This window comes from Limulus polyphemus, unplaced genomic scaffold (genome assembly GCF_000517525.1).
Source record: "Limulus polyphemus unplaced genomic scaffold, Limulus_polyphemus-2.1.2 Scaffold422, whole genome shotgun sequence".
Lineage (NCBI taxonomy): Eukaryota > Metazoa > Arthropoda > Merostomata > Xiphosura > Limulidae > Limulus > Limulus polyphemus.
Window position 1 is genome coordinate 599,618 of NW_013666032.1, and position 12,806 is coordinate 612,423.

Consider the following 12,806-nt stretch of genomic DNA (forward strand, 5'->3'; position numbering starts at 1 on the left):
GTAATGTCGTACCGAATCTTACATGTTTTATTATATTTAAAGTTGATGTTGAACACTGCGATTTCTGGTATCTCTAACCATTGTAATGTCGTACCGAATCTTACATGTTTTATTATATTTAAAGTTGATGTTGAACACTGCGATTTCTGGTATCTCTAACCATCGTAATGTCGTACCGAATCTTACATGTTTTATTATATTTAAAGTTGATGTTGAACCCTGCGATTTCTGGTATCTCTAACCATCGTAATGTCGTACCGAATCTTACATGTTTTATTATATTTAAAGTTGATGTTGAACACTGCGATTTCTGGCATATCTAGCATATGATAATAGTAATGAATTTAACGTATAAAATAAAAATATTGTATGATTATATCGGTAAAATAGTTATTCAGTAAGTTGGGTTGTGCTTTCCAAAGTATTTACTTTATTATCAGTACTAGCCTTTTCGATCTTTAGTACTACTTGATGGTCAAAACATAACACTTTATATATATAAATTTTTCATAAAAAGTTTCCATTGTTCCCGTATGCCATTAAGTATCATATTCAGTACGAATTTTTAGATAAAATAATCTTAAAAGGAGCCTTGATCTCGTTTTCGTAGATGCTTAGGTATTTCGAAATGATTGACCCTACCAGTATCTTGATGTGAGTTAATAGCTACTTTTAGTTAATGTCCACAGGCAGTAGAAACAACTTTTTACACACATCAATTTTCTTAGTATACCACTAGTATACTAGTGTTGTTCGTGTAAGTTTGACCCATCCGAAATTCTAACTTAGCTGTAAGACATAATCCTTTTAGGCGTTTTCGAGCTGTGGTCAGAATATGTCTGTCAGCAGATTTTGTTTCTTAAATAGGTAAAGTAGTAAAATAGTATTTTGGTACTTATTGGTCCTACTAATACTAATCTTTAATATTTTGACCCAAGTAATGGGTACGTTGAACATTTATTTTCAGGTTTTTAAGATAATATTAATAACAGCGCTCGACAAATTTTTACTTTCTTTTTCCAAAACAGTTCAGTCTTGGTGGTCATGAAGAGCTCTGGTATTGCCGAAAGACCTCGTCGGAACTAGATATAGTAGATATGATGTGGTTGACATATTATTATATATTATTTTTTTTGCTTTCATTCAGAAGTTCATATTGATAATCAGTTTAGGTGAATACTAAATGTTATTTATGCAGGTTTTACTAATCACCACTTACATAAATTATGTATTTCAAGATAAAACAGTCATAATTGATCTAACTGTTGAAATTTTTATAACTTTGATGTCTACACCCATAAAAGTTCGTACAATTATTTATGTACTCTAGATAAGTGACTGGAGAAAAAAATAATCATCAAGAGATGGCGCATATTGAAGAAACGTATTAGAATTAGTTGTGAGTGGTATTGACTAGCTGACGTCCCTCTAATTTATCAGTTCAAAACAAGGGACGACCAGTCCAGATAGCCCTTGTAGCTTTGCTACTGATAACTAATCATGATAAACATTCATTCTTACCGGTGTGACTTTAACGGCCAGTTCTCATAGAGGCTATAATCTATATACTTGTTTATAATTTTACTGAAATTAGTCTATTGTTATTTGAGGTCGTCGAATAAATGTGTAATTAACGATTAAAGTAAGAGGTCCAAACCATCGCCAGATTTCACGAAGTAATGTAGACGTGTAGAGAATAGTTAGTTCCATTGATAGAGGCTCTGAAAAGTAAGTGACTTTAACACTTTATAATGGGCCTAACATTCATAGTAAAAACCAGCTTATAGCAAACTTAATATTAAGTGACTTTAACACTTTATAATGGGCCTAACACCCACAGTAAAAACCAGCTTATAGCAAACTTAATATTAAGTGACTTTAACACTTTATAATGGTCCCAACACCCACAGTAAAAACCATCTTATATCAAATTTAAAAGTAAGTATTGTTATTAATTAATAGTCTATAATAAACCTAACACTCGCAGTAATTTGTTTGTTTTAGCGCAAAAGCTACACATTGGACTATCTGAACTTTGTCCACTGTCGGGAATCGAATCTCGAATTTTAGCATTGTAAGTCTTTAAACTTACAGTTGACCCATCGGAGGACAACAGGAGTTTACATCCTCAATATATTTTTTCAATCATAAAGTCTTTCTCTGATAACTTTCAAACTACATTATATAAAGGTTTCACATAAAATAACTTCGTGTTTTGAGGAAGCTGTTATTGAGTTTTCACGTTGATATTGTTTAAAAACGCAATTTTGGTTATTGCTTATAAGTTAATTTATGTAATTATAATTTTTCATATGTTTCTGAGCCGAGCGTAGTTTCTTTGTTTGTTTGTTAGTAAGCACAAAGCTACATAATATTTTATCAGCGCTCTGCTCATTGCGGGTATTGAAATCCGAATTTTAGCATTAGAAACCCTTACTCTTACCGGAGAGGGGTGGGGGAGCCGGACTATAAATCTCAGGTTCTATGGTTTGCGCCCCGTTACTGCTACGTTATAAGAGTGACGGTCAAATCCCGCTATTCAGTGTGGCAAGAGTAGTTCAAAAGTTGGCGGTGGATGGCGTTGATTAGCTACTTCTTGTTTATCACTTCAAAATTAGGGACAGTAAATACGGATAGCCCTCGTGTAGGTTTATGCGAAATTCACCAAAATAAACCAAGAAGCAAAGAATCACACGTTTGTTTTAATTTTTGTACACCTGTATCGTATGTGCCGATTAAAAGCGCTCTGCACAGTTTGAAAATAATGCCTCGAGTCATAGCAGTGGGTTAACACTTTCATGTTCCCTTATCTTCAATACTATCAAATAATTAACACTCCAAGGCTGAATACCTACAACCAAATATCTTCATCGTAAGTGTATTATACATTCCAAGAACACATCCACCATATGTTAGTTCAGTCACTTCAAAATTCTGTATTCTGCATGCTTGAATGTTAGCATATAATGTTATAAGTCTATTACGGTTAGTCATACAGGAACGGGTATTAAAAAACACACATGCGCATTCCAGCTTGTAACACACATCTAGTTAAAATGTGTTAATGTCAGCGAGTTTTGTAAGACTCTGACATAGAGCAGAGTAGGTTATCATGAAGTTTGAAAGTGTAACGCTTTAATTTTCTAAAGAATCATACATATTTACGAGCTCTTAAGTTTCAGTTTAAAACATTATAACATACAAGAATTTTTTAAGATATAAATACGACGGTTGAATTTTCTTAGAATGATGCATCATTTTATTTATAATATTATTATCGTGAATGTATCAAAACTTGCTCTGATGGTAACAAATGTTTCTAGGAAGAACAAATAGTTAACTATATATATATCGATCTTTAAAATGAGAATCTACCAGTATGGCTTAGTTTATGTATTAATTTTGAGTTTTACAGGAGCTTATCAGAAATTTTAAGCCAGATTACCTTTATTTTTCAAACTTTGGACGAACTTTTCGGGAGGTACACCCTGTTTAAAGTGTGGGTGATTTTAAAAAGATCGGTTTATCCTGTTTAAAGTTTGAGTGATTTTAAAAGGGTCGGTACATCCTGTTTAAAATTTGGGTAATTTTAAAATGGTAGGTACATCCTGTTCAAAGTTTAGGTAATTTTAAAATGGTAGGTACATCCTGTTCAAAGTTTGGGTAATTTCAAAAGGGTCAGTACATCCTGTTTAAAGTTTGGCTAATTTTAAAAGGGTCGGTACATCCTGTTTAAAGTTTGGCTAATTTCAAAAGGGTCAGTACATCTTGTTTAAAGTTTGGTTAATTTTAAATAGCTCTAGTGGTTTTTGTCTGAAATTTCTTTTTATAAATTTTGACTGGATTTGAACAATTGAGAAGTTACGACCTAATCAAAGGTTAGACGATTTTTAACTGATCTAGTATATCCTATCTTAATTTTTCTTTCCAAAATCAGTGACTGCATTTGGACTAAGAGTTAAAGAAATAACAGGCCTAGTTAAAGTATGGACGATTTAAAAAAATGTTTAATGATTATTATCCTAAATGTCTGGCAAATTTTGGTTGCTTTTGGACGAAATGTTTAGGAGATGCAAGTTTGGACAAGTTCTGAAGAGTTTAATAGTCAATATCTTTGCTCGATATTTGGCAGTGTTTGCAACATCGTTTAACAAATAGCTATTTAAAGTTTGTTTGTTTGTTTGAAGTTAAGCACAAAGCTACACAATGGGCTGTCTGTGCTCTGTCCACCATAGGTATCGAGACCCCTTTTCTAGCATTGTAAGTCCGCAGACATACCGCTGTGCCACTGGGGGGCTTTAAAGTTTGTAAAAATGTTAAAGGATTTGTTTGTTAACATCGGACTAAAGAGTGTTGAGAAGTTCCTAAACAATAAATGATTCTTCTATGGAAGGTTTACCCCAATGAGCTACGTTAACTCATAGATCAAACCATATAAGAATATTACTAGAATAATTTAAATAAATTAATAGTCGTAATCACTTCAGAAGATACCAACTTTAACAATATATATAGTGTGAAGGTAAATGCACAAGATAAGTTAAGTACGTACATTTGCTTGAATGTGCCATGATGCTATTTATATACACATTTTTATCTACTGTGTTTCCAGGAGAAGGCACTGTCTATTTTGATATCACCAGATAACGTTTGGTACAGAAACTGCTGATCATCCTTAACGCAATCCGACACTGCACTAGGCAGACAACGCAGGACACTGCAGTTAGAGTTAAAGGCCTCAGGTAAAGAATACCGAACAGACTCAGGTTAGTTCTATAAAACTTGGTATTCCTCCGCACTACAAAAAGTACCAAGGGAGAGAGAACAGCCACTAGGAGAGAAGGCTTACGTGTAAGATATTGTATGGAGCGCTGTGATTGGACGCCCGTAGTTAAGAGAGCACGAAATTTTAGCTTCATATACTCAGTAGCTGATGACAGATTGGGTTTACTTTGCAGCGATACCAAGCAGAGTCGCACCTAAAGTACAGTATCACGTCTTGGCTAGTAAAAGTACCTCCAGTTAGTGATATGTGACTGACCACACTGTAGCGGTAAGCTTTAAGTATATTTTTGTTTGGTGTTTTGGAGAGAAAACTCATATACAGTGGCTGCGTGTGGGTGCGTTTTGTTATCAACGTTATGGCTTTGCTTGGAGAAAAGCAGAAATACGTAAGTAAACAGTCATACTATGTGTGGTTTTTAGGAGCTAAAGAGAGCAAAGGATTAAAGGGGGGACAGTACATTCGTCCTGTTCTTTACGAACTTCTGGAGAAGGAACGGGAACTGGAACCAATGAAAGTAACCCTTCAGGTTAGTAACAAAGGTCTTAAGATTATACAGAACGTTTCAAGGAAAATCAACGGAGAGAAGAGTGAATCGAACAAGCATTTTATTCCTAAGCAAGCCATCACAAGTGTGACTCAAGAGTCGAATCCACATGATGATATCGTGTGTGTTATTCTTGTAATATACAATGCACTGATGAAGTGTGCAATCCATGTGTACGCCTATAGATGTGATAGCGTCGAAACAGCCACAACGCTAAGAAACCAAATCTCATTGCTAATAGAAAACCAGAAAATGTTGGGAGAGACTGAGACACACTTGACAGCCAAGGGTTTTCTCTTTCCTCGTAGAAAACTGAACTCTGACGGACACAGCACAAGGACCGATGATTCCGACCAAAGTGATGACTTCTTCAGCTCAGATCAAGATATGCTTGGTAAATGTACAGAAAATATCGCTAGTCCGTATGACTCTGTAGCAGCCGAACTGCGTGAAAGATTCAACAATCGTAACTCTTGTCCTATTCTACTTCCTCCTAAAGATTATGATACGGTATCAAGGAGGCAGGGTAAGCTACAAGGAATCGAGGAAAGACGAAGTACACATTTTCACGTGGTTGGAATAAACCAGAGATTAAAGAATGGTCCAATGACAAAAGGACAGAGAAGAGAGTCAGATTCCAGTGGGAAATTGAGAGGAATTGGTGAAGTCCTTAGTCATTCAATACCCACAAAAACGTTTCTTCTAGAGAACGAGATCAAAGGGATTAATCCATGCAGAAGTTCGGATGAAGAAGTTTGGCCAGCAGAAGATAATGAGCTAGATATACCACACTGTAAAGAAGGATTCCCACAAGAACATTTAAAACAACAATCATACTCATTTCATTCAAGTTCCAGGGCATCCCAGGCCATTTTACCCACACGTTTAGAGAATCTTCAGGAATCTTCTACGAACGACTGGTATAGCAAATTTCAAAACCATATAGGTTCCTTGGACAAATCAAAGCCAAGCCAGGTAGCGTGTCTCTTTAAAAAAGAGAAAAAGACTTTAGAAGACAATACCACCCCCTTTTCTTACCATATCCCTAAAAGTGTAGATCTTTCCATGTTGTTAAAGAAAAGGGAAATGAAGCCTGAATCACGAGTAGTCCACAGACAGAGAAGTGCAGCTTTGCCTCTGTTAGGGAAGAATGAGAACATCTAGGTGTCAAAAGTAGTAGAAAATCGTCATTTGTTTTATCTCTATAGTGACCTTTCCAATGATGACTAACCACTTTGTTACGATGAATCTGACCAGCGACAACCATCTTCAGCTTGTTGTATTGGTCAAGCATCCCAGTTGTTTTAGAGATATACCACTCCTGAACTTTACCCAATTAAAAAACCTAGTTTCTCTGACTAGTTTCAAGATAACCAATAGAGTGCTACGTTGAAAAGGTTCACAAGCTATAGCACCCATCTGAGGATAAACAAAACATCCGGGTATTTTGATAATCTAATTGACTCTCAGGAATACCGAAAAGGTGTTGTTGAATTCACATATTTTAAAAGATAGTTCTGCCAGGTCTATAAGGTGAATGTTATTCTTGCTCAAACATTATAACACAGCAAGTATGGAAAGGACTACATAATAATTGCCTGGGTTTTGCTTAATTCAATATTTGTCCTAAAACGATAAGTATTAAACTTATTTTATATTCACATACTAGCTTAATGCTTATGAATATATATATATATATAAATTTGCATAAGAACTATTTAAAAGATGAAAACTGTATGACGATAAGAAAAACAAGATGCTATAAAAAGGAAACTAGAGCCTTGTATTAGTGAATATGAAGTTCCATTATTAATTTGTAAATTAGTATATTTTTACGCCAAGCTTTACGTGAATTCATAACTTACTTTTCAACCAACATGAACTGTAAGACTATGCATGCTTTTCTGAATAAATGAGAATTTGGTATTTATTCCACAGAAAGGCTGTAGATCGATATTTAAACACATTTTATTTTGGAATGTAATAAACGTGGATCGTTATTTTTCTATAGGACTTTTTTGGGGTATTGTTAGGATATTTCAATTATAAGTCAATTATAAGATACTCTAAAATAACTTACGGTATATTTAATTTTGTCATAACGCAAAAATAAGGAAAGAAAGAACAACGAATTGAAGATTCTAAGATGATGTGTGTTTCATAAGTTACATGTAGGTACAAGCATACAAGGCTCTTTCTCATTAAAGGCGGGAAATATGTTATATATTGTCACATTATTAATATTGGATATTTTCAGTTTTATCTTAACCTTGAAACTCTGGCCAAATTAAGATTAAAAACAAAACAGATATAGGTATGCCAACTATTTTTGATTCAAAACAGAACTAGTTTTTCAAAATTAAAATTAAAAAAGGGGACACATCGGTCAGACATTCCTATCCAATCATTCAATAGGAACTGATTATTTTCTACAGGATATCTACAGATTCGTTATTACCTATAATATAGTCCGTAGTTTGTTTAGTTGGCAGGGTTTCACTATAATCTGAATTTTTAGCAATACAGAAATCAACAATGTGTTTTTTAAAGTTAATTTCATTTTGAATATGATAAATGTGTATTTAAAGATTATGGTAACAACAAAATTTAGACTGCAGAAGAAAAAAATGCATGAGAGTATTTTGATGTGATGCGAAGCATATTGTAGCTAGTTTGGATTTTTAGATGTTGCAGGCGGTGTGTGATATTTCCTGAAGCATATTGTAGTTGATTTCAATTTTTAAGTACTGAAGCTGACATGTGGTGTTTCCTGAAGTACGTAACAGGTGGATGATGTGTACTGAGTCGTAGATTAGACTTCCACTCGTTACAAATAAATTTATTTATTTCCAGGATATTTTTATGCAGTTGTGAGTAAGGCCATCAACTCGGGGAGGTTTACGTAAAGAACAAAGAATACCATCAGCACATTGAAAAGAACATAAAACATATATTTATTCATAACATATATACCACATGTACATATAATACATGTAAATTAATTACAACAATTTGGATTGTCTCTTAATAATTCCGCTAATATACTCATTAGGATGTTACGACATTTAATAACAGATCAACCTCGTCAATTATTAATAATTCTATAGATATACTGGAGAATTTACGTCAATAGACGAAGCGAAACATTAATTTAACTTGCATGAAGCTAGTGTGATGGAACGTTGGTAATTTTCCAAAGCCGTAACCATAACACGTGATTCTAACCTTGGCTCAACTATTTTGTCCACAATACTATGATGTCTTACTAATTTTTATTTTGTATTTGATTTCTCACACTCAGCCCACAATTCTTAATATAGTGTCTATAATTATAGACATATCTATAGTGTCTAGAATCAAGGCCACTTGACGTTCGGCCTACACGTGTTTATCTGGCATATGCATCCGCTTTCCAGGGCCTAAATTTCTTTTTGTAATTTCATTACTTCTTCACATCTGAACTTTTCCCAGACGTGTAATGTCTCATCTTAACCTTCAGAAATATACTGCCGACTTTGTCGAATCACTAGCGTCTGTTTTCCAATGATAATATGAACCGCGAATTTTTCCTCTCTAATGTTTCAGTCTTGGAATGTTTTCTTGTGACTTGATTTTCTCCATTACCTGGTTTGGTTTTCCAGAACACTTATCAACGGCAGTACTGAAAGTTTTCATTGCATTATTTGGTTAGCTAATGTATGTTATACTATTTTATGATATTCAGTTCACTATAATTATTGCTAGCCTATTTTAATCAGAAAATCACAAAATAATTAAAACAAGTTATCAAGCAATTGTTTTAGTTAGTTGTCACTGATTTGGATTTTTAGATGTTGCAGGCAATGTATGGTGTTTTCAGAAGCACGTTGTAGCTGGCATGTGATGTTTTTTAATTATTTAAGTAGATATGTAGTTTCTCATGAACAGGTTTTAAACTAATACAGAGGGCTGAATATGCTATTTTGAAACGACTTTGAAGCCTCATTACGTCCTTATAGCCTATGTCGCCACGTCTAGTCATGCTCTATTTGCTAATTGTGTATCTTGACAATAGCTTGCAGTGTAGTTTCCACTGCAAAGGGCTCTCTCGTAAGGCTGTTATATCCAAAGCACACCACTCCTTCCTACTGGTTTTCTATATTTCATATAGTGGGAGAAGGATGTTTTTGGGCCAGTACCTATTTCAACAGTTCGATCGCATAGAAAAGCATAGGCACTGCTTCCGGAGATTGTCTGTCATCCTTTTCTATGGCATAACATGAATAATCGTTTTATTTTCCAACTGTTTATAGTATGTGATGATTGAATGAGAGGTATAACTGAAAGCCCTGCAATTTTGGATTTGTTTCCAGATGCAGATACTATTTGACGGCGTTGCGTATTGTTGCTTTGGTCATGTAGACAGCTTTTGTTCGTGGATTATCACGTGCTACAAGGTGCCGCACATTGATTACCACGACTGGGATATGACTTGTTGCAGATCTCTTTGTAGATGGCTCTAGAACTCCAAACTGATCCATATTCCTTTGCTTACCAATTTCATTAAGCAAAAGGGATATGCCCATGTTATAAATACTATGTTTCAGTTCTGAATGCGTCTGTAAGATCTGAGTGTAAGAATATTTTGCATCGGAATAGGCTGTTACATACCCTTCCCAAAAGCGACCAATTTCCCGTAGTATCACATTACCTATGTAACTCTAAATAATTTCCAAATGTAGTTCTGATACGTGACGTTCCACCGATACGTCATATCGCCTGTTTGTCACGTGGCTTCTTGATATGCCTGTTAAAAAAATAATTTGACATATGGTACTCAACCTTGTATCTGCGTTTGAGAACAAAGTGTAATTGGTAGATAGTTTTCAATACAGTTTTATGTGATATGTGGTATATTTTGACCTAGGATGTATCTCATTAATCGTACTCCTTAGATAGGTTTTTTCGAAACTTTTTGTCGTTTAGAACAGGTTTAAATTTATAAGTTGAATTTTAGGGAAAATGATGTGTGATAGATGACATTTGTTTGTTTGTTTTACGATTAACTTGAGTGAACATCTGGCGCACATGCGTGGACAGGCTAGAGTAGGGGAAAGGGGTCTGTGATCAGCCATGATTATAAGGCGACTATGAATTTTATAGCCTAATTATGAATAAAAAAACATCGCCTTATAATCGGGCCAATATGGTACTTTCAAGATAGAAACACTTATATTAAGTGAAATGTTTTTACTTATTACTTTTAATAAAACAAAAACTAACATAAAAAATGTTTTTAAATAATAAAGCCCAGTGGATATGAATAATTAGATTCTTATGTACTTTCAACTTCTTTATTATTACTGTCATACTTCAGAAAACAGTTTCATAAACCTCTCACCGTACATCTGCTAGTTTGTATGTTTTCAGCACGTTTGTTTGTTTGTTGTTAAGCACAAAGCTACACTATGGGCTATCTGTGCTGTGCCTACCACGAGTATCGATACTCGGTTTTTAGTGGTGTAAGCCCTTGGACTTGCCGCTGAGCTATTAGGGGGGCTTTTTCGAAAAGTAATTTTGATTTGAACGTTAAAGCCCCCCCCCCCAACTTTTCAAAGACAAAACTTTCTTCGTCAAGAATACATGGGAAGATGTACAAAAAACATCTTTAAACTTAAATAGAAAAATATTTCTTGGCAAAGTGACAAACCAATAGTATAAGAGCACTGCCATATATCACAAAAATATTAATGAACGAAAGTTTTTAAAACTACGAAGACACACTAGGATTGTTATAAGCATCATTGTCATAACTGAGTTTTAAGCACGCTACAATTGACAACAATAATGCAATCTGGTTGTAACCCCGATCAACGAACTTCCATCCTTTCCAGTTTGTTGCACGGTCAGAAATATAATAAGGTTACGCAAGAGCTAAGTTCAATATGATATGTCTGTGGCCCTTTTATGTTCTGAAAGCCTAGAATCTTTACGGCAGTTCATATACATATATAAACACAGCTGGACAGTATAAACAACTCATGCACGCTGAACGTAAACAGCTATACCAGTATTATCAAGAATATATTTGGGGCTGGGATGACATTTTTCTTAGTATTCGGAATGGGTTGAGTATATTCTCATATTAAGTGGTTTCAAAAGTCTTTTAATTATTTTTTGGAATACATCTGGTATAAAGAATAATTACAGTTTTTCAAACGGTTACCGTTAGTTTTGATTTCCTCATATTAACTTATTGTTACGTATCTGCTCGTTTGTTCATTTCCGGTATAAATTCTTTCCGAGGAACTTCAGCGATACAAGTCCTTTCTTAATTAAAACTAGTTTATTCTTTTTTGATATAACTTTTTGTAATACACAGCATTTCCAGAGTCACTTTAAACTTAACACACACACACACTATAAATCACAGTGATTCACACAATTTACTTACGGTGCCTACTGTTCGCTTGACTCAATTATCTATCTCTTCAATCTATCTGCATATCTGTTTGTCGCTGGCTTTATTTGCCGGGCTTATATACTAAAAAAGAGGGCGCCTGGCAAACACTCGGACATTCGCGGGGTTCCTCGATAATTCATGATCCTTTGAGAAACTCCAGCGCGCATGCTCCCAGCGTCGCGTGACTTCCGTTGTCGTAACATTATATTTTTTCCACGAAAACTGGTGTGGACACGTTTTATCTGAGTATTAAGAATCCGTGAAGATATGCATTGATTAATTGGCACCTAATGGTATTGTTACGACAGCGGAAATCACGTGACGCTGGTAACACGTAATGCGTTCTAGAAAGATCGGGGAACATCACGAATTATCCAGTATTTGCTAGACGCCCTCTATTCTTGTATATAAGTGCGCCAGACAATTAATTGCGATAGAATTGCAGACAGACAGAAACGGACAATTGAGTCAAGTGCGGTAGTAAGTAAGTGCGTGAATCGTTCCCTGTGAATTATAACGTGTTCTTATAAAATTAGTTAAGTTAAATTGGCTGTGGAAATTAAGTGTATTGCAAAGTTGAATTGAGAAAGAATAAACTAGTTTTATTTAAGAAAGAACTTGTGTCGCTAAAGTTTCATCGGAAATAAATCATACGGGATCTTAACTAACAACCAGAGACGTAACAAATTGGTGTCAGAGAGTGGGAATAAAAAAAAGAAAAAGAAGATGGAAACGGGCAAATCAAACTACAGCTTAGCAGATTTGATGGCAGCAATACAAGAACAGCAAAAGAAACAAGAAGAGAGACAACAGCAGCTGCAACAAAACCTGCAACAGTGGCAGCTGGAACAGCAAAATAAACAAGAGAGATTACAGCAGTTGTTGGAGGAAAAAGAAAAGAAACAAGAAGAACGAGAAAAGGAACAAGAGAGATTACACAGGAAATATTTGGACAGTTGTCAGCAGACGACAGGCACAACTATAGAGCACTGGTAGCGGCTCCAGAACTCAGGTATGGAACATAAAATCAGTCT

The 12,806-nt window shown here is 34.9% G+C and overlaps 1 protein-coding gene across 1 annotated transcript; it reads left to right on the forward strand.

Moving 5' to 3' along the window:
* Positions 1-5,141: 5,141 nt before the first annotated feature.
* Positions 5,142-6,494, forward strand: LOC106458155. The gene has a single exon (XM_013917615.1). The coding sequence runs from the start codon at positions 5,142-5,144 to the stop codon at positions 6,492-6,494; it is 1,353 nt and encodes a 450-aa protein (XP_013773069.1).
* Positions 6,495-12,806: the final 6,312 nt, after the last annotated feature.

Excerpts from the sequence above, each read along its gene's own strand:
- LOC106458155 (XM_013917615.1), top strand. The coding sequence starts at position 5,142 with ATGGCTTTGCTTGGAGAAAAGCAGAAATACGTAAGTAAACAGTCATAC.